General features: G+C 53.0%; 1 protein-coding gene across 2 annotated transcripts in view; it reads left to right on the top strand.

Moving 5' to 3' along the window:
- The window catches only part of PACSIN1 (protein kinase C and casein kinase substrate in neurons 1), a 61,050-nt gene that overhangs the window by 36,630 nt on the left and 2,834 nt on the right, over positions 1-21,586 (top strand). The window contains exons 2-5 of one of the 2 annotated variants that reach the window (XM_029244442.1): positions 18,586-18,710; positions 19,634-19,790; positions 20,728-20,963; positions 21,363-21,518. In XM_029244442.1, the coding sequence (XP_029100275.1) occupies positions 18,648-18,710; positions 19,634-19,790; positions 20,728-20,963; positions 21,363-21,518 (612 nt within the window). In that variant the 5' untranslated portion in view covers positions 18,586-18,647. Of the gene's footprint in view, positions 1-18,572; positions 18,711-19,633; positions 19,791-20,727; positions 20,964-21,362; positions 21,519-21,586 lie in introns of those variants that run through there. The other variant, XM_029244444.1, reaches the window with a different exon arrangement.

Below are 21,586 nucleotides of genomic sequence, written 5' to 3'. Positions count from 1 at the left end.
GTGTGTGGTACAAGCCTAGATGTTTGCTCTAAGGGGTGTGTGACAGCTGTGGCGTGTGGGAGCAGCACCAGAATTCAGATCACAAAGCCTTGCTGCCAATAACAAGCCCAGGAGCCTTGGATGCCCAGACGAGTTGTTTCACAATACTGTGGGCCTCAGTTTCCAATCTGTAAAATGGGTATGGAATCTCATGGAATGAGATTGTAGACGAGCATCTCACACTCGGCCTGACACAGAAAAATCTCAGAGTAAAAGTTTGGAATTGAGGAATGACTGAATGAGAATAAATGATTAAGCAAGTGGAAATGTTTTACAGAGAGGCACGCGGTAAGATTTTAAGGACCTGAGGGAAGCATGTGGAAAGGTGCAGCTTACAGTGCCTTGAAGGGATGCTGGGGGAGCAGGGTCTCAGGCAGAAAGAGGAGACGGGGCTGGAGCAGGGACCCCCCCACCCCGTGGGGCGTGGCTGCAAGAGCCTGGGAAGGTGAAGTGTGCGCGTGCCCAACAGCCCGGGGATGCAGGAGCCGCAACGTAGGCGGGCGTCCCCGGGTGTACGCGGGGAGGAGGCTGGCTGAGCGAGCATTGCCCGGTTGCCATAGAAACGAGAAGGAGGTGGGTGGCGGGAGAAGGAGGCGGGTCGGGAGGCGGGAGGGGGAGGAGGCGGCCGTGGGGGCGGGGAGCTGGCTTCTGCAGTTCGGGCGCTGCTGCCTTCCCGAGCAGCGAGCGGTGGAGGGAACCCAAGAGGACAGAGCTCCCGGCCCGGGCGCCAGGCCCCCTCCCTGCCCGCCACCACGGAGAAGGAAGAGGACAGCCGGCCCCTCCGGCCCTGGCCTGGCCCAGTGGGGACAGTGCACTCCTACGTGGCCCTGGCTAGGTGCCCAGACGGGCCCAGGTAGGCATTCCGGTGGGGACAGCCAGAAGAGGCTGCACGGAGAGTGGGGGCCCGGGGCTGCCCTGCCCTCCTACCGGCAGTACCTGGTGGCAAGCACAGGGGCCGAGGAGCCAGGGCCAGTAGAACTGGTGGGGAGCAGCGTGCATCCTGGGAGGCCTCTTCAGAACCTGGGTCCTCCCCATCAGGAGGACTGTGCCCCTGCTACCTCTCCTCCTCTGCACTTCTGTCCCTCTCTCCACCCCTGCCACAGGTCCCGACTGGAGAAATGCCTCTTCCCAGGCAGAGCAGGCCAAGGGGGCTGGAACTCCCAGGAACCCAAAGTGACTGCTCCCTATTCTGAGGCTGGGGGGGGGGGGCGTGGGTGAGGCTACCCCCCGGCCCCGCTCAGGGCACTGCTGGGCCCTGGCCATTTGGAACCAGCAGACCCCACCACCACCACCACCATCAGCAGCCTCCCTGCTGGCCCCGTTGCTCTCAGGCCCTGGGCTTAGAGCCCCGGTCAGGGGAGAGGCATCTCTCTTCTCCCCCAAGCTGAGGCCCTTACCCCTCCTTGTTCCCCTGCAGACCCAGTTCCCCCAGGACCCCTGTCCCACCGCCCCAGCAAGCCCAGGGACTCCATGCTGGGGTATAGGAGAGCGGGCCCTGATTGGGTGGGGGTTGCCTGTGACCCTCCCTCCCCCTCTCTCTGTGCCTCTGCTGCATTGCTTCTGGGGATGACTCCACTGCTGCTGGGGGAGCTCGGGGCACTGCAGAGGAGCCGCTGCCTGCTGCCCAGGAGGGGGTGGGGCCGGGCCTGGGGAGGAGCTGGGCCGCACTGCCTGGCTCTGGGCACAGTGGGGGCAGGAGGGCCTGCAGCAGCGCAGTGGGTGGAGTGCACCTGGTCCTGGCGGGCCCTGGGCCACAGCTAAAGTGCCTCGGCCAGCGTGGGGAGGAGGTCCCAGCCTGAGGGGGCGGGGGTGGTGTGTGCAATCTCACGCGTGCCTAGGGTACCTGGGCCTTGGAGGGTCTGCCCCCTTCTCCTGCCTGCCTTCAGTCCCCAGCACCCCCTGAGAGCTTGGCTGGGTCCTGGTACCACTCTGTGGAGCTTCCCCTTCTCGGGCACTTGGGGAGTGAGAGCACCCGGGACAGGGCCCAGTGTGATGGGGCCGGGGAATACGTGCTGAGAGGCTGACGTGGCTCCATTCATTTCTGCAAACCTTAGTTGCACCTGCTGAGTATAGGCACAAGGGCCTCCCACTTCAGGGTTAAGGGCCCAGGAGGTGAGAGGGCGGGTCTCAGATGGCAGGAGCTTGGGTGAGGGTTGCAGATCTGCCCAGAAGCTGGCAGTCCAGTAACCCGTGTGCACTGTCACCATCTGCCCCCTGCTTCTCTGAGCCCCGGCACAGATCAGGGCCTGGGGCTGGCACTGGCGTCTATCCTGCTTCACCTCCTACAGCTGGGCCAGCCTCCATCCCGGCCACAACAAGGGCCCGTGAGGCCTGGAGGTCAAGAGCTGGAAGGATCTGTCCCTTCCCCAGGCCCTTCAGGCCTGGCCCTGACCACTGCCCCCACCCCACTCCTGTTTGGCCTTCTCTAGGCCACATTCCCCTTCTCTTCAATTTTTTTCTGTCCCGTGCCCCCCTGGGGTCTGTTTTTGCTTGCTCTGTCTCTCTCCTACCCTTTTTGCCCCCAGGCTCTGGGGCAGTTAGCCAGCAGAATGGCCTCCTGGGGCCCATTTCCCAGCCCCACCCCATCACCCCCAGTGGGCTCACAGCCCAGGGCACATGCCCCCCACCTCCAGCAGCCTTCCCAGCATCAGAGGGAGCTGAAGGGAAGCCCCAGGATCACTCAGAGGCCGGGACCCCAGGACTAGAGGAACAGTTTGGCCCAGGGGGGCCCCTCCCCACGTGCCCCCAGTGCAGGAACTCTGGGGAGAAGAAGGAACATCTCCACTTGGCTCTCAGGGCGCCAAAACTGAGCTCCCACCTCCCTTAAATCGTTCCTCCCACTGTGCTCTCCAGCTCAGGAGACAGCACCCCACCTGCTGGCTGCTCCAGCCCAAACCCTGATGCCACGCTTGACTCCTCCTCCCTCTCGCACTCACAGCCAAACCATCAGCAAATTCTGTTGGCCCCACGTCAGAGTACTTCCCACCCCACCCGCCCCTCACTGCTTCTGGCATTACTACCTTGGTCTGAGCCCCCATCTTCCCTGATGGGAGGGCTACAGCCACCTGCCAGCAGGTGCCCTGTACTTCTTGCCCCCTATAGTCCCCTATTCCTATGCCCCCAGCAGCCAGGGATCCTTTAAGACCTAAGCCAGGGACTTTCCTGGTGGTCCAGTGGCTAAGACGCCACACTGCCGATGCAGAGGGCCTGGGTTCAATCCCTGGTCAGAGAACTAGATCCCACGTGCCGCAACTAAAAGAAAGATCCCGCACGCGGCAACTAAGACCCGGTGCAGCCAAATAAATAAATGAATAAATATTAAAAACAACAGCAACAACAAAAACTCTAAGCCAGATCACATCCCACCTCTTCTCACACCCTGCAGTAGCTCCCATCTCACTTGATGGGGGAAAAGCCACAGGCCTCGCTCTGACCTACAAGGCATCACGTGTCTGCATTCTCTCCCCGCCTTCCCCACCAACCTCTCTGACCTCAGCCTTCCCCTCTCCTCACTCCCTCTGTTTCAGCCACATGGCCCCCTTGTTCCTTAACCATGGCAGCCATGCTTGTGCCTCAGGGCCTTTGCACTGGCTGTTCCCTCAACCTGGATGCTCTTCCCCCGGATATCTGCATGGTGCCCTCCCTCACCTCCTTCAGGTCTTTGCTCAAATGCTACTTTCTGAGAATGGCCTTCTCTGACCAGCCTGTGTAAAACAGCATTGCTCCTAAGTCCCCACCATCCCTCCCTGACCCCTTCACTGCCTTATTCTTCTCCAGAGCTTTTGTCACCTTCTACCGCACTTGATCATTTACTTTTTCATCTGGTTTCTTGTCTGTCTAGCCCTCTAGAATGTCAGCTCCATGAGGCAGGCGGGTTTCTGGTTTGCTCATGCTGTAGCCCAGAGCTGCACTATGAGGATCAGGGCTGCAGTTAAAGCCAGGAGTCTCTGCCTCAGTGGCTGGCCCCCTGCATCCGTGCTGTAATGGTTTCAGCCCTCACAGGGGAAGGGATGCAATGCCCCCCTGGCTGGGCAGTTGCCCCAGGGCATCGAGTTGGACAGGATGTCCTGCATGGACTGGGTGCACACTTCTTGCCTTTTTCTGACCCAGCCATGGCCAGGACAGTTCTACCCGGCCAGGAAGGGGAGAAGAGTGGGCTGCATGCATCCCACCCCCAGTGCTGCTCAAGATGGAGGGCCCCTTCTTCCTGGTCAGAGTTCTGTGCCTCGGGAAAGCCTGCTGTGCACCCACCAGGAGCATCATCCACAGGGCGGGCAGACCTGGTTCCTGCCCTCCAGGAGACCACAGATGCAGAGGGCTCAGGACAGGACACACCCTGTGAGGACAGAGGGCCCATGTGTGGGATGACTGGTCTCGAGGAGACGCATCCAGAGCAGGGAGGATGGGGGCCTGTCTTCCCACCAGCTCCCACTCCTGCCTCCTCATCTGTGGAGGCTGAGACAAGGCTATGATTAGAGTGGCTCATTGGGAGGTGGTCCCTGGAAACACAGAGTGTGGAGGTGAGGCATGAAGGGAGCTTGAGTGAGCCGGTTCCCACTGTGGGCAGCTGGGGCTCGATCCCACTGGGCACCTCTGAGAGTCAGTGTAGCCAGGAAGGTGCGGAGCTGGGGTGTGTGTACACCTGTTCCACCAGTCATTACTTGAGACTGCCCCTGACCACCCTCTTCCCTGCCTGGTTTTTTCAACTGTTGTTAATGTTAATCACCTAATGTGGTGATGTTTATCCACTGCCTGGCTTCCTGTCTGCACTGGGGTGTAGGCTCCATGGGGGGAAGGCCTGGTCTCCTTCCCTGCTGAGCCTGAAGCACCTAGAATGGTCTTAGAGGCTCCCTAGAGACGGGTGGGCCTAAGGAGACGTGGCCCCATCCGCGGCCTGGGAGCAGGGGAGTGCGGAGGGCTGCCTTTGGGGGTGATTTTCTGGAGGAGAGAGAGGGCCTGGGGCCTGACGGGGCTGGAGGGAGAAGGGATAAGATAGGGGTGGTGAGGGCTGAAGGTTGGAGTCAGGGGAGTGGCCGGGAGGAGGGGAGGGGAGGCCAGCCAGGGCCGGCTGGGGTGCAGTGCCTTCAACCCTTTCCCGCAGGGACGAACCCCGTGGCCCACCCGTTCCCTCAGCTCTGCGTCCCTCTGGGGCCCTCCAGCCTCAAGTGAGACCCAGGCTCTGCCTCCCTCAGTCTCCCCATTTACCTCCATCCTCTTCCTGCCTCCCCACCTTGGAGTTTATTGTTTCTGAAGGCAGGGCGCTTTGGGGACTGCCCTGGGGACCTACCTCACAGGAGATGGAGGTTGGGGAGCCTGTTTTATAGACCCGAAGAGAAGGCAAGAGAAAGCCAGGCCTGGGATCTTCTCTTCACAGGGGACCTGGAGACCTGGGGTTCCAGACGAGACCCAACCGTCATGGAAGGTGGTCTTAGCTCAGGCTGCTGTAACAAAATACCACAGTTTTGGCAGCTTGAACAACAGACGCTTATTTCTCACAGTCTGGAGGCTGGAAGTCCAATATGAAGATGCCAGCCTATCAGGGCCCTGGTGAGACCTCTCTTCCGGGCTTGTAGATACAGCCTTCCCGCTGTGTCCCCACACGGCCTTCCCTCTGCTTGATCCCGGGGAGAGGGGGCGAGCTCTTCCTCTTCTTATAAGGACGCCAATCCTGTTGGATTAGGACCTCATCCTTATGAACTCGTTTAGCCATAATTACCTCCTAAAGCCCTATCTCCAAATACAGTCACTTTGCGGAGGTAGAGTATCAAAATATAAATTGGAGGGGAACACAAGTCAGTCCTTAGCAAAGGTCTGTGGGGATGTTAGTCCAAAGAGGGGAGAAGGAGACATGAGGTCATCCAGAGAGATCATCCAGACAGTCTCCTGTTTTGAAAGCTCTGCAGCTGTGGCAAGAGCGGGTAATAAAACCCATAGTAATAATAACAGTTAACATGGTGCTTTCCGTGGCTACTCATTTCACCCTCACGCCAACCCCATGGGGCTGGTGGTATCGTCATCTCCATTTTGCAGATGAGGAAACTGAGGCGCAGAGAGTTTAAGCAATTTGCCAAAGTCACACAGCCAGTAAAGTGGCAGAGCCGGGATTTGAACCCAGTCGCTCTGTCTGGCCCCAAGGCAGGGCCCTTAACTAATTTGTTCGTAGTGCTGATCTGGTGGGAGGTGCTGTGCATGTCGGGAGGGCAGGCTGCATCCTGAAGCCAGCAGGACGTGGTTGACGGTGGGGTGTGATGAGGAACCGCACCCGGGTGGGGGCTGAGGTAGGCTTCTGGCGGGGGACTGAGCTGGCCCTTGAAGGGAAGCAGGGTTGTTCTGGGGAGGGGTGATCCATGGGAGGGAGGATAGCATGCGCCCCAGGCAGGAGAGAAGGCGTGAGCAAAGGAGCAGAGCCCGGAATGAGCTTGGGGTGTGTATCACAGGGAGGGGTTTGGTCGGACAGCATATTCCAGCTGACCTGGATCCTTCTCGCTGCATCTGAAGCCCCAGCAGAGGCTGGTAAGTGTCCTTGGGCGGCCCCACGTCAGGCACAGTGAGCCCCTCCATCTCTGGGTGAGGTGAGGGGTGGGGGAGCTGCTGGGAATGTTTGTGGGATCGGAGACCCACCCTGGGTGGGGGGGAGGCAGCTCTGGCTTCTCATGGCCCCACCCAGGTTTGAGCTGAGCCAGTCCCTTAGGCCAGGAGGGCTGGGGTGACACCCATGGAGTACGGGCTCTGGACCGGGCACCTGTCAATGTGTCAGGGTCTGGGTCTGACTCTGCCTCCTCCCTGCTGTGTGACCTTGGACATGTTATTTAACCTCTCTGAGTCTCGGAGAAGGCAGGGAAGTCATCACTCATCTCAATGGGTTGTTATGAGAATTAGAAATAAAGTGCATCAAGAGGTTGGCACATAGTAGGTATTCAAAAATGGTTGTGGTTAATATGAAGAGAGAGTGAAGAGAGGGTGACGTGACAGCCCGATTGCTACCTATTCTGTCTGTGCTGCGGGATCCCTAGGGATGGAGGGCACCATCCCGAGGGCAGAATCATCACGGGGGGATCAAGGAGGAAGAGACCCTGGAACTGGACCCTGAGGGTTGACCAAGAGGAGAGGAGGGGCTCGGAAACAGAGGACAGGAGGGATCTGGGACCCCCTCCTCTGGGATTTGGCTCTTGGTTGTGTCACCATCATTATCAACATTGATTGAACACCGACTGTGTGCAGGTGACTATGTTTGGCTCTAGGGTACAGAATTCAGTGTTTCTGCTATTTAATGAAGGAATGTTCCAGAAGGTCCTTAGCATTTATTCATCATTCTACAAATAAGGATCATGCACTTACTACGTGCCAGGCACTGCTCAGGATCTGCTGATGGGTTGGGTGTGGGGTGCGAGAAGAAAGAGGAGCTGGGTGACTCCGAGGCCTGTGGTGGTTAGTGGCTAATGCCTAGGAATCTACACGGTGCCATCCACACCCTCCTGCCTCCCTGGGCTCATGCTTTTAATTCCTCTATCCCTTCTCCAAGCCAGGGGTCAAGGGAACATGACCAAGGCCTCTGCCCCCCAAGGTCTTTTAGAGGCAGCTGGCAGTGGGCCTGGGGCCTGAGGGGGAACACCTTTCACCTTCAGGCTCTTTTCTCCTTAAAGGCAAGTTCAAGGCCTGCATTAAAACTTCAAATTTCCATAGTGGTCTGTGTTTTTCAAAAAGAACTTACCACCCTTTTATCATTTGCTCTTTGAAGACTCAAGTGTTGTTTTCTCATCATACGAGTAAGAAAACTGAGACACCCATGACGCAACCCGGCCGAGATCTCACTGGTAAAAGAGGTCAAGCTGGGGCCAGAGCCCAATACCACCCGTGCCACATGTGTGCCAAGGGCTACAGCATCCTTGGGGGTGAGAAAGGCCTGGCACCTTCCCTGGCTCCACAGACAGAGAGGGCCCATCCTGAAATGGGACTCTCACCCCTATTCCAGCAACAGAGGTGACAAATCAGAAGTGAGAGCTGACAGGCTCTTTCAGTCGGGTCTCAGCCTCTGGGCGCTCATCTACAATGTGGGGGTGAGAACGGCCCCCGCCTTACAGGGCTGCAGTGGGGATTAGAGGCACTGAGACATGCCGACAGGCCCTGGCACCAAGTCCGTGCTCCATAAATGCCAGCTGTTATTATTAACGATACAGGGCTTCCAGGACCACAGTAGCTGTACAACCACAATGAGAAAAGTCAGATAGGCGTTGTGCCCGTTTGATGGGCTGAGGACAGCTGAGAGCAGATGGGGCTTGTCCCCCGGGAGCAGCAGATTGCGGCCACGCCAGCTTCCTGACCTGAGAGATGCCGTACTCTCAGTGATGGCAGCCCTTGACCGCCATTCAGGAAGGACCTGGCATTTGCCAGAGTTAAGCCCCTGGGTGCCGGTGTGTGGAGGAGGCAAGGGCGGGGTGGGGTGGCATGTCTGGCCACGGGGTGATGGGGTGCTCCCATGCCCCCTCCCACGTCCCTTCCCTGACGCTGCCTGCCTGTCTTCCTGGGCCACCTCTGTGTGGGTCTTTCCCAGGGTGTGGGCTGGACCCTCACCGCCGGCTCATCTAATCCTTAAGTCTGGTTGCATCACCCACATTTCACAGCAAGGCCATGTGAGTCACCCAGCATCACACAGCAGTTTGGTGGCAGAGCAGGGACCCCAAGGGTAGAGCTATTTCTACTAGACGTGCTACCTCAGCCGGGAGGCTGGGAAACCCTGCCTACACCCAGGGTGGGGCCGCAGCCAGTCCCACCCTCCCTGGATCTGGACAAGGTGGAGAGTGGCCTCTGCCTTCTTGCATTCCCTTCTAGCCTGACTTGCCAGATCTGCACTGCTCTGTCCCCTCCCTCCACGGCTCAAGTGCACCCTCGGTCCTGGCTCCCAGCTCCCTCAGCTCTTCTCCAGCACTGGCTGGAGGCTTTTTAAAAAATATACAATTTATGCAAGGCAACATCTAAAGGACACAAAAGGACCCATGGTGAAAAATCCCTCCCTGTTCCCGTTCCCCAGCCACCTAGTTCCCTGAAGGCAACTACCATTACTCAGCTTTCCAAAAATATTCTCTGCTCATATGTTTCCCCCCATAAAAATGGAAGCATCCAGCCACACTGTGCTGAACCTGGCTCGTTCTGCTTTAGTGACATGGCTTGGAGGGTTCCTTCCATTCAAGACCGGAGCATTGTGTTGCAGGCCTGCATGGTAAATTACTTAACTGGTCCCCTGCGGCCGCGCATTTGGGTTGTTTCCAGCCTTTGGTTTTTACAAGCAGTGCTGCAGTAGATAAAATTGGGTGGCACTACCTTCCAGGTAAATTCCTAGGGGTGGTGCTGCTGGGTGAAGGGTGTGTGCCTCTAAGGGTGGGAGAGAGCACCAAGTTGCCCTCCGTCAAGGTTGTGTGGAGTCACTTCCCCACTACCAGGGGTGGGTTCAACCGTGTCGCCGTTGCTCCCATAACCAAATGTCCCTACCCCCCCTCCCGCCCCCACCGCCAGCTGCTAACAGCTGTACGTGCTGGAGATCCCAAAGAGCAGAGCTCTGTGACTCCAAGGGTTCTAGATGGTCTAAGTCTTTCATTAAATATCCCTGCCCTTTACTTCTTCAAACCTAAATTCAAAATGTTCTTTATGAAGCAAGTACTGCTTTATAAGTGAAAAGTGCCAAATGAAGAAGAAAAAAAATTTAGACTCATTTCTTTGTCCCTTGATGAATTCAGCTGCCTTCCTGCCCACCTACCACCACTGTGCGTGAGTGTGGGAAGGTGTGTCTGAGGCTTTGCTAAGGCAAAAGGAACAAAATATATTTAGTGCCTGAGAGGAGCAAGGAGCAAAAGAGCACCAGCCTCTGAACAGATGGGGAAGCTGAGGCCCGAGAAGGGGAGAGACACCCTTGACCAAGTATCCTTAGGTGTTGGTGCCACATGTCTGCCCAGAGCCTGAGGGCCAGCCTGGATCCCCTGGTTGGGCTGAATCTTGCAGAGACTAGCCCTCGCCCAGCATCCTCACTGGTCAGGGTTCACAGTGTCCAAGGCTGCGGTGCAGAAGGAGTGAGCTGTCCCTTGCTCAAGGCTCACAGCTCCTAGTAGTGTTGTTACTGAAAGTGGAGTCCAGCTACTCGCCACTCTAAAGCCAATTAAAAGGCAAGGTTGGTGGAAAGGAAAGTTTGCTTTATTTCAGAGGCCGGCAACCTGTGGGGGGAGGGTGGATTCCTGTCCAAATGCCAACCCCCCGCCCCCAATGACAATCAGTAGGCAAGAACTTTTATAGACAGACGGAAGGGGCTACATGCAGAAACAGCATTCACTTCTGACAGTCATCTTGAAAGAGTTGATTTACAGTGTTGTGCTAGTTTCAGGTGTACAGCAAAGTCATTCAGTTCTACATATAGTATATTTGTTCTTTTTCCAATTTTTTACCCATATAGGTTATTACAGAATATTGAGTAGAGTTCCCTGTGCTGTAGGTCCTTGTTGGTTATCTATTTTATATATAGTAGTGTGTGTATGTTAATCGTAAACTCCTAATTTATCCTCCCCCCCCCACCGCCATGTTTCCCCTTTGGTAACCATAAGTTTGTTTTAGAAATCTGTGAGTCTGTTTCTGTTTTATAAATCAGTTCATTTGTATCATTTAAAAAAATTAGATTCCACATATGAGTGATGTCATATGATGTGTGTCTTTCTCTGTCTGACTTAACTTCACTTAGTATGATAATCTCTAGGTCCATCCATATTGCTGCAAATGGCATTATTTCGTTCTTTTTTGTGGCTGAGTAATATTCTATTGTATATATGTACTACATCTTCTTTATCCATTCCTCTGTGGATGGACATTTAAGTTGCTTTCACGTCTTGGCTATTGTAGATAGTGCTGCAATGAATATTGGGGTGCATGTGTCTTTTTATATATATATTTATTTTTGGCAGCATTGGGTCTTTGTTGCTGTGCATGGGCTTTCTCTAATTGTGGTGAGCAGGGGCCACTCCTCGTTGTGGTGCGCGGGCTTCTCATTGCAGTGGCCTCTCTTGTTGTGGAGCACGGGCTCCAGGCGCGCAGGCTTCAGTAGTTGTGGCACATGGGCTCAGCAATTGTGGCTCGCGGGCTCCAGAGTGCAGGCTTAGCAGCTGTGGTGCATGGCCTAGTTGCTCCGCAGCATGTGGGATCTTCCCGGACCAGGGCTTGAACTCGTGTCCCCAGCATTCGCAGGCAGACTCTTAACCACTGCGTCACCAGGGAAGCCCACATGCCTTTTTGAAGTATGGTTTTCTTCGGGTATATGCCCAGGAGTGCGATTGGTAGACCATATGGTAGCTCTATTTTTGTTTTTTTAAGGAACCTCCATACTATTTTCCATAGTGACTATACCAATTTACATTCCCACCAATAGTGTAGGAGGGTTCCCTTTTCTCCACACCCTCTCCAGCATTTATTGTTTGTAGACTTTTTGATATGGCCATTCTGACCAGTGTGAGGTGATACCTCACTGTAGTTTTGATTTGCATTTCTCTGATAATTAGTGATATTGAGCATCTTTTCATGTGCTTTTTGGCCATCTCTGTGTCTTCTTTGGAGAAATGTCTATTTAGATCTTCTGCCCATTTTCTGATTGGCTTGTTTGTTTTTTTGACATAGAGCATCTTGATTATTTTAACTACAGTTAATCTTCAGTTCCAGGGTTGGTTTATTCCCATTTCTTTGAGGCCAGCTCTCAGAATTGAGGCCAGTTCTCAGCTTATGTCATGGCTAGAGCCTGGTCATCATGTAGGTAACTTCTTCCACCTGGTGGGGTTTTAGTATCTATAAGACAGCTCATAGGATATGGCTCAGAGTATTATCTATAGCCCTTGAGGAGGAACTAATGGTCCTTGACTATGCTTAATGACTAATCTATTATTATTTAGTCTTATTGGACTGTTTTCCTTTGTTTCTTCATTTTCTCACTTCTCTGATTAAACTTGCTCTTTGGCTAAAGTTTTTCCACACTCAAAAGGCAGGCTGAGGACATGTGGGGCAAGGACCATAGGGTCCTGCTCCATTTCAATACCCCGTTTTCTTTGATACTCCTTAGTCTTGAGGAGGGACAGGTACAAAACAAGAAAGGGAATAAAGTTTTGGATAGAGAGGTTAATTGTAGACTTGGTAGAGGAATTCTGTTTTAGTTCCATTTCTGTTCCAGTTTCCCCCAAATCTTTGAGTGTTGCAACTGCTCTCACTACTTCCTGCTGAAGTGGGGCATAGTCCTGCCTCATTTTGGGAATGGACATAGAGTTGGAAATAATCTCAAGTTGCAAGCTTAGCATCAACATTTTTTTTTAAATTTATTTATTGGCTGCGTTGGGTCTTTGTTGCTGCGCGCGGGCTTTCTCTAGTTGTGACGAGTGGGGGCTACTCTTTGTTGCAGTGTGCCGTCTTCTCATTGTGGTGGCTTCTCGTTGCAGAGCATGGACCCTAGGTACGCAGGCTTCAGTAGTTGTGGCACGCAGGTTCAGTAGTTGTGGCTCGCGGGCTCTAGAGCACAGGCTCAGTAGTTGTCTCGCACGGGCTTAGTTGCTCTGCAGCATGTGGGATCTTCCTGGACCAGGGATCGAATCCATGTCCGCTGCATTGGCAGGTAGATTCTTTTTTTTTTTTTGCGGTATGCGGGCATCTCTCTGTCGTGGCCTCTCCCGTTGCGGAGCACAGGCTCCGGACGCGCAGGCCCAGCGGCCATGGCTCACGGGCCCAGCCGCTCCGCGGCATGTGGGATCTTCTCGGACCGGGACACGAACCCGTGTCCCCTGCATCAGCAGGTGGACTCCCAACCACTGCGCCACCAGGGAAGCCCAAGCAGGTAGATTCTTAACCACTGCGCCACTGGGGAAGTCCCCAACATTTTATATTATGAAAACATTAACTCTCTCTTTGATTACTTGTCATAGTACCTGGACAAACATTTGAAAATTAGTAGACATATTACAATGAGGATAACAGTAAAAATGCATCTTTGTATTATTCTCTGAATGTGTTTTTTTTTTTTCCCTTAATGGTTAAAGCAGATATACAATGTATGTTTACTAGGCCACAAACAGGCTGTTTTGGTTAGTCTAAAGTTCATATTAAACCATGTGTAAGCCAGAATGACTTCCCCATACCTCAATATGTGAAAATTTCTTCCATCATTTCCCCCCCACTTTAACTGCAAATGTTTGCATAGAAAGCATTGATAATCAATATATTTTTCCAGCACTGCCAGATGTAGCTCCATTGCCTGCTCTGGGTTCATTCATGTCCCTCAGTGCTAGACCTACTTTTTGGTTATATATTGGCCTAGTTATCCATGATGGGGGAAAACTAATCAGACATAACAAACTAATACAGGGGTATGCTGATGGGGAAACATTTTATAGGCTACACATTTTAGCACTAATACCCAATTGTCACACAAGCACTGTACATGTGCTTTTATTTTTTTTCAAATATATATATATATTTTTTTAATGTTGAGCCTTCATTTAATTTATTTATTTTTATTTTTGGCTGTGTTGGGTCTTCGTTTCTGTGCAAGGGCTTTCTCTAGTTGTGGCAAGTGGGGGCCACTCTTCATCGCGGTGCGCGGGCCTCTCACTGTCGTGGCCTTTCTTGTTGCGGAGCACAGGCTCCAGACGCGCAGGCTCAGCAGTTGTGGCTCATGGGCCTAATTGCTCTGTGGCATGTGGGATCTTCCCAGACCAGGGCTCGAACCCGTGTCCCCTGCATTAGCAGGCAGATTCTCAACCACTGCGCCACCAGGGAAGCCCCATATTCTTTTATTTTTAAAAAATATTTATTTGGTTGCATTGTGTCTTAGTTGCGGCAGGTGGGCTCCTTAGTTGCGGCTCGAGGGCCCCTTAGTTGTGGCTCGCCAGCTCCTTAGTTGCGGCTTGTGGGCTCCTTAGTTGTGGCATGCAAACTCTTAGTTGAGGCATGCATGTGGGATCTAGTTCCCAGACCAGGGGTCAAACCTGGGCCCCCTGCATTATAAGCATAGAGTCTTAACCTCTGTGTCACCAGGGAAGTCCCTGTACATGTTCTTTTAGTAGTAAACTTAAAGCCAGCAGTGATACACGTCATAAGTAATTATACTCTATGATAACTTAACTAGCCAATTTTTTCCATCCTGAGCATTGGGGTCAAAAATGTGGTTTTAGGGACTTCCTTGGCAGTCCAGTGGTTAAGACTCTGCACTCCTAATGCAGGGGGACACAGGTTCAATCCCTGGTCAGGGAACTAAGGTCCTGCATGCTGCACGGCACAGCCAAATACATATATACATATGGTTTGAAGCAAAACAATAGCTTTTCATTAGAATTCTTTAAATTTCTTACCCAGTTCAGCAGTACGATCTGAAAGTTATCAAATGTTGTCCATATAATTTAACTTACGACATTCTAGTTGCTTTAATATTTCTTCTGAGATGCCTAGAGGCCTTTTGGAATACTCAAAGTTGGCTAGAGAAAGAAACTTATGGGCTTCCCTGGTGGCACAGTGGTTAAGAATCCGCCTGCCAATGCAGGGGACACAGGTTCGAGCCCTGGTCCGGGAAGATCCCACATGCTGTGGAGCAACTAAGCCCGTGCACCACAACTACTGAGCCTGTGCTCTAGAGCCTGTGTGCCACAACTACTGAAGCCGGCGCGCCTAGAGCCCGTGCTCTGCAACAAGAGAAGCCACCGCAATGAGAAGCCTGCAAACTGCAACGAAGAGTAGCCCCTGCTACTAGAGAAAGCCCATGCACTGCAATGAAGACCCAATGCAGCCAAAAAATAAATAAATTAATTAATTAATTAATTTTAAAAATATTGGTGTTATTTAAAAAAAAAAAGAAAGAAACTTATAATCTGTTATTAAAAGCAGCTCAGTATTCCAGGAAAATTTGTTCTCTTAACAGGGAGAAAGAAACCAAATTCCAGTCTTTACCAGCTTACTATAGATATTTACCTAATTAAATCCAATCTAATCTTAATCACTCCTGACAGTGTACAAAATTCTTTTCTCAAGGTTCCCTTTTTTTGCAAACCTTTTATCACTTTTGTATCCATATGATTTCCCCATCCAGAAATAACCAGCTCTAAGACAAGATTATTACCATCATTTTTCCTCAACAAAAATATCTCCATTCTTTATACCTTCTCTGCCGACCATGCATATCCTACTTGCTTTACACAACTGAAATGCTTCCCTTATCATCTTTAGTAGCTTTAATTACATATTTCAGTTTTTAACACTTAAAAGCCTTAAAAAAACCAAGAAATAAGTAATTGAACTGTTATACCAGCATTTACTGATTGGCAAACTTAAGAACATATTCTGGGACTTCCCTGGTGGCACAGTGGTTGAGAATCCATCTGCCAATGCAGGGGACACGGGTTCAATCCCTGGTCCAGGAAGCTCCCACATGCCATGGAGCAGCTAAGCCCATGTGCCATAACTACTGAGCCTGTGCTCTAGAGCATGCGAGCCACAACTACTGAGCCCGCCTGCCACAACTACTGAAGCCTGTGCAACTAGATCCCATGCTCCGCAACAAAAGAAGCCACCACAATGAGAAGCCCGTCCACTGCAACGAAGAGTAGCCCCCACTCGCCGCAACTACAGAAAGCCCGCACGCAGCAATGAAGACCCAACGCAGCCAAAAATAAAATAATTAATTTTTAAAAGAACATATTCCATAACCTCTAAAAACTCATTTTTTCGCATAGCATAGTTTCTCTTTATTGTGGTACAAAATGCATGTTTAATAAACCCAAACATCTTTTGAAGTTCTACTAATTAACCCAAGGCTGAAGTCTCAGGCAAAGTGGGCTGTGTTTGTATTTCAAGGACATGATAAGAGTTAACTTCAAGTTTTCTCCTAGGCATATTTTTGTTCTCTGAGGGTCAGAATTCTGAAAAGAGTATTTTATCAAGCTAGCTTTCTCAAACTGCAGATGCAGAAAGAACCAGAAGAATTTCAAAACTCTTGGAATTTCAAAAGAGTTTCATCTTAACCAGTTTTCTCCAGAGTCTAAAGAATACTGTTGTCTTATATTGGTAACAAAAAATATCTTTGGGACTTCCCTGGTGGTCCAGTTCTTGAGACTCTGTGCTTCCACTGCAGGGGACACAGGTTCGATCCCTGTTCAGGGAACTAGGATCCTGTATGTCAAGCAGTGTGGCCAAAAAAAAATTGTCTTTTTTCTTTAGCCATAATCTCATAGCTAAAATTTTTCCAATCACACAAATGGAATATATATACACTCACACACCAGAAGACAGAACTGTCACAAATCCTCCAAGAGGATGACTGGTACAGAGTCCCAAACAAATATTTCCCCAACACAAATGGTCCTCAGTGTCAGACACATGTCAGAACCAATTGGCAAAATGCCCAGATAGCACTTTGTGCTCAAAATAGAAGTTTGCCTGGGTACACACCAGTGGACTTACTCTGTCTTGGAGCTTGTCAGGTCGTCTAGATGCATGTTTCCGTTCCACCAAGGAAAAACGTACATTGGCAGCCAGTGCTGAGCAGGGGAGAAACAGGGAGGATTCCTGAAACAAATGGTTTTGGCAGCTGCTAGGAACGCCCCCCCAAATCCCTCTCTCAGGACCAGCTAGCCACGAGCAGCGGGCTCCTCGCAGCCATCCCAGCACTCGGTCACGGTGGGCGGGTCTGCTCGGGAAAACCCCAGGGAGCCAGATGCTGTGAGAGTGCGGCAGCCCTACGTCGGGTGCCAAAAACTGTTACCGAAATTGGGGATCTGGCTGCTCGCTGCTGTAAAGCCAATTAAGAGGCAAGTTTGGTGGAAAGGAAAGTTTGCTTTATTTTGGAGGCCAGCAACCTGGGGGGAGGGCGGATTCCTGTCCAAAGGCCAATTCTCCCCCACTGACAATCAGTGGGCAAGAGCTTCTATAGGTGAAGGGAAGGGGCTACTTGCAGAAACAGCACAGTCAGCTGTGACAGTCATCTTGAAATTGGTCATCGGTGGCCTGATCAGTGTCATCTTGATTACGTACAGTTAGTTTTCAGTTCCAGGGTCGGTTTGTTCCCGTTTCTTTGAGGCCAGCTCTTGGAATTGTGGCAGCTTACGTCATGGCTACAGCCTGGTCATCATGTAGTTAACTTCTTCCACCTGGTGGGGGTTTTAGTATCTGTAAGACAGCTCACAGGATATGGCTCAGAATATTATCTATAGCCCTTGAAGAAGAACTAAAGGTCCTTGACTATGCTTAATGACTAAACTATTACTATTTTCTCTTGTTGGACTTGTTTAGACTCAGATTTTTAGTCTTGTTTCTGCATTTTCTCACTTATCTGATTAAACTTTACTGTTTGGCTAAAGTTTTTCCACAGACAAAAGGCAGGCTGAGGACATGGGCAGCAAGGATCATAGGGTCCTGCTCCATTTCAGGGTCAGACCCAGCCTGGACTCGCTGCCCCTTTGAAGACCAGGCCCCTAGCTCTCTGAGTCCTGTCTCCTAACTACTGAGCCATTCTTGTCCAGGGTGGCAATGAGGACTGGGGGATGGGAGTAGGGCAGTGCCTGTCCTGGCCCGGGGGCAGCACATGGCCTAGATTGAACAGCCGTGATGCCTGCTGACAGATCCATGGCACACGCAGCCACCCTGATGTTCACGCAGATTGCGGTGCTCTGACCTGTGGGCCAGGAAGCCACATGTCTGGGACTCAGGAGATACGTAAGCGGCTAATGGAGGCTTTGAGGCTGGGCACCAGGGCAGCCGGAAGGGCATTTACAGGAGCCCAGTAGCTCAGAGAACTGAGGAGGCGCTGAGCCTGGGTGGGAGGTAGGAGGGGCCCTGCTGCCAGCTTTCCAGGGGGCTTGGGTCCAGGCTTCAGGTGGTGGTGGGGGGTTCAGGGAGGTTCTAGGGGCTGAGACCAGGGGTTCTGCGTCAATTGGGGATTGGGGGGGAGCTGAGGTGGGTCTTTTGCACCAGGTGCAAGGATTCAGCTATGTCAGGGTGGGCAGTACCGAGGTGGGCAGATTGAGAAGCCTTCTAGGGTTCATCATTGAGCCCCAGGTGCCAGGTCCTGGGGAGGGAGTGCAGGACACGCACAGAGATAAGTCTGATTGCTGGCTTTGAGGAGTTGTGTGTGTCTGTGAAGCAAACTGCGGACTTATATAAAGCAAATATGTAATTACGTGGCCCTAGGTTTTAGCTCTCAGAGTCCAGGAGCACAAAAACAGTTGCAGGCACCATGGTTCTGGTGGCTGCAGCAGGCTTCTGAGAAGAGGTGCCCACGCTTGAGCTGGATGACGGACTTAGGGGAGAGGGGAGGGACAGGATGTGGAGTGAAGGGCTTATGGTGGAGAGACCGGGTGGTGGGCACGAGGGGTGCTACAGGGTGGCTCTTGGGGTTACCCTAGGGATGGGGAGCCAGTCTCTGGGCAGGAAGCCCCCATCCAATGCGAGCTCATGCCTGTAGAGCCCCCACAGCAAGTTGGGGCCCCGGGCCTGGAATGGGGCATGCGGGGAGCTGCCCTCATCTCCAGGATCTCTCTCCTGCCCTCCCAGCACATGAGCAGCCAGCCTGCTGACTGCCACTCCACACCTGTCCACCCCGCAACGGCCACACCATGTCTGGCTCCTACGATGAGGCCTCGCTCGCTCCAGAGGAGACCACCGACAGCTTCTGGGAGGTGAGGCTTAGATGCTCCCCAGGTCCTGGGGACCAGGCAGCCTGGCTGCGTGGAGGCCCAGGCTCCCACCCACCCGTGACCTCAGATCTTGCTCCCCAGCCCCACGGACCCCTCCAAAGCCCTCCATGTCCAGCGGGCAGTTGTTGCCACCAAGTGGTTCCTACAGACCATTGAGCCCAGAGCCCCTCTGCCTCACAGCTGCCCCTGGAGAGATCCTGTGGAATTTATGATGTGGAACAGGGCCCTCCTGACCCTCTGCTCTGGGGGCCGCGGCTCAGACTCCTTGTGTTTCACGCAGGCAGGTGCAGCACTTTACAGCTTACGTGGCCTTTCACAGCTGTGCCCCGCCTCCTACCCTATGCAGTGGGCAGGGGGCGGAGCACTGGTCACAGAGAAGTGTTACAAGTTCAGGGAGCCCCGCAGCGACAAAGAGGTGGAGTCAGCATTGCAGGAGCCTTCCAAAATATTGGAGACCCAGAAAGAAATTTTCCATCGGCTTCCAAAACCCAAAGTAAAAACTGCCAAACCTAAATTAATAAGTGTTTAATGAGATGTCTACAAAACATAATATTGTGTCAGGAAGCTGCAGATCAGCTCAACGCTTATATGACTCTATATAAATATAATAGATTTAGCACGGCAAGTACAAAATGAATAATTCATCTGAGTCTAAGTCCAAATTATAAATATCCTTCTGCACTTGGTGGCAGTGAGGAAATTCTGTTTAAAGTGGGATGAGGGAGTGTATAGACGGTGGGGTGTGAGGGGGGTGTCCAAGTCTCCATCAGTTTGAGGGTCCAGAGCCCCCAGGGTGTGAGCGCGGGGTGGCCCGGCGGGCGCCCCCTGCAGGACAGGGTGGCCAGGGCGGCCGGGCGGGCGAGGCGGGGAGCCCGCGGGAGTCGTGCTCGCTGCTCGGCCGCCAGGTGGGGAACTACAAGCGGACGGTGAAGCGCATCGATGACGGGCACCGGCTGTGCAACGACCTGATGAACTGCGTGCAGGAGCGCGCCAAGATCGAGAAGGCGTATGCGCAGCAGCTCACCGACTGGGCCAAGCGCTGGCGCCAGCTCATCGAGAAAGGTGCACCTCCCCCTCCTGCCCCATGCCCAGCCCTCGCGCACACCCCAGGCGCTAACCGGCCCCCCACTGTCTGGGTCCCGGGAGCGCCCTGCCTCTGCACACTTCCCCTCCCAAACCACGCAGGCCTCCCTGTCCCCGGTCAACTCTACTTTCTGCAATTTTAGGTTGGATTAAAAACAAACAACTTTTTATTTTGAAATAATTTAAGCTTAGAGAACAGTTGCTAGAATAGTACAGAGAATTACATACCTTTCACCTAGACTCACCAGCTCACATTTTAGCACGTTTGTTTTCTCACTCCCTCTCTATTTATAGGCATAGCTTTTCTGAACCATTCAAGTTAGAGACATGCCCCTTCACCCTAAATTCTTCATGTATCACCAAAGAATAAGAACATTTGTTTACATAACCATAGTTCAGCTATCAAATTCAGGGCGTTTAATGTGGCCCATATGCAAATTTTATTATAGCAATTGTTCTTGCTGGTCCAGATCCTGTGGGATGTCTGGTCCCGGTGGCTTCCTGTTATCTGTCACCAGTTGGTTCTTCAGTTTTACCTTCAGTCAACATTCCTGGAGCACCGACTGTGTGCCTGGTGCTGTGCTGGCTTGTGAGAGCTCATGGGGGTCCAGGCTGCCGCCCATGGGGCTCACAAGCTGATGGGGGAGACAGGGAGTAGGCCCAGAGATGGACGCTGTAAGAAGAATTCATGAGGGCTGGAGGCCGAGGTGTGTGAGGATAGAGTACTCAGAAAAGGCTTCCTGAAGGAGGTGGCTGTTCTTGGGCCCTGGAAGATGGATAAAACTGTAGGGAGAGCAGAGGAGGGCATTTCTGCTGCCATGGGAAGTATGGGGAAAGCCTTAGAGAAAGGAGGCATGAGGCGAGCCTCTGGGCCAGGGGTAATGAGGACCCGGTGACCACATGGCCATTTCCTCAGGCCCACAGTATGGCAGCCTGGAACGGGCCTGGGGTGCCATGATGACGGAGGCGGACAAGGTGAGCGAACTGCACCAGGAGGTGAAGAACAGCCTGCTGAACGAGGACCTGGAGAAGGTCAAGAACTGGCAGAAGGATGCCTATCACAAGCAGATCATGGGCGGCTTCAAGGAGAGCAAGGAGGCTGAAGACGGCTTCCGCAAGGCCCAGAAGCCCTGGGCCAAGAAGATGAAGGAGGTGCCTGGTGGGCGGCTGCCACGGAAGGGGCGAGGCTGGGCAGCTGGGCTCAGAGGGGCAGACTGATCAGAGGGAGGGTCTCTACAGATGTGGCAGGCAGTGCACTGCCCGCTGGTATTGGGCCCACAGGAGAGCAGCACTGCCTGCCAGAGAGAAACACCCACAGATGGGGCAGGCACTGCAGTGCCCGAGGGGAGGGCGTCCATAGGGGCAGGCGGTGCAGGGAAATGCACAGATGGGTGGGCACTGCTCCTGAATACCTGGAGCTGGGGCCTGCATCCCTTCTGCCTTTTAAGAATGTGTGCTCACAGCTCCCGGTGGAGTGGGCAGGTGGGAGGGGTTGAAAGTGAACACGTTTGCTTCTGCTTACACCCTGCCCCCTCTCCCCCCTCCCCACAGCTAGAGGCAGCCAAGAAGGCCTACCATCTGGCCTGCAAAGAGGAGAAGCTGGCCATGACCCGGGAGATGAATAGCAAGACGGAGCAGTCGGTGACACCTGAGCAGCAGAAGAAGCTGCAGGACAAAGTGGACAAGTGCAAGCAGGATGTGCAGAAGGTGCTGGTCGGGCTGGGGTCTCAGGGCCCCTTGGAGTGGGTGGCAGCTGGGAGCTGCAGGCCTGGCTC

The sequence above is a fragment of the Monodon monoceros genome, unplaced genomic scaffold (genome assembly GCF_005190385.1).
Source record: "Monodon monoceros isolate NGI ecotype Baffin Bay Population unplaced genomic scaffold, NGI_Narwhal_1 Super_Scaffold_3, whole genome shotgun sequence".
In the NCBI taxonomy this organism is placed as follows: Eukaryota; Metazoa; Chordata; class Mammalia; order Artiodactyla; family Monodontidae; genus Monodon; species Monodon monoceros.
Note: the sequence above shows the minus strand (reverse complement) of the source record. Positions and strands in the feature narration are given on the sequence as shown.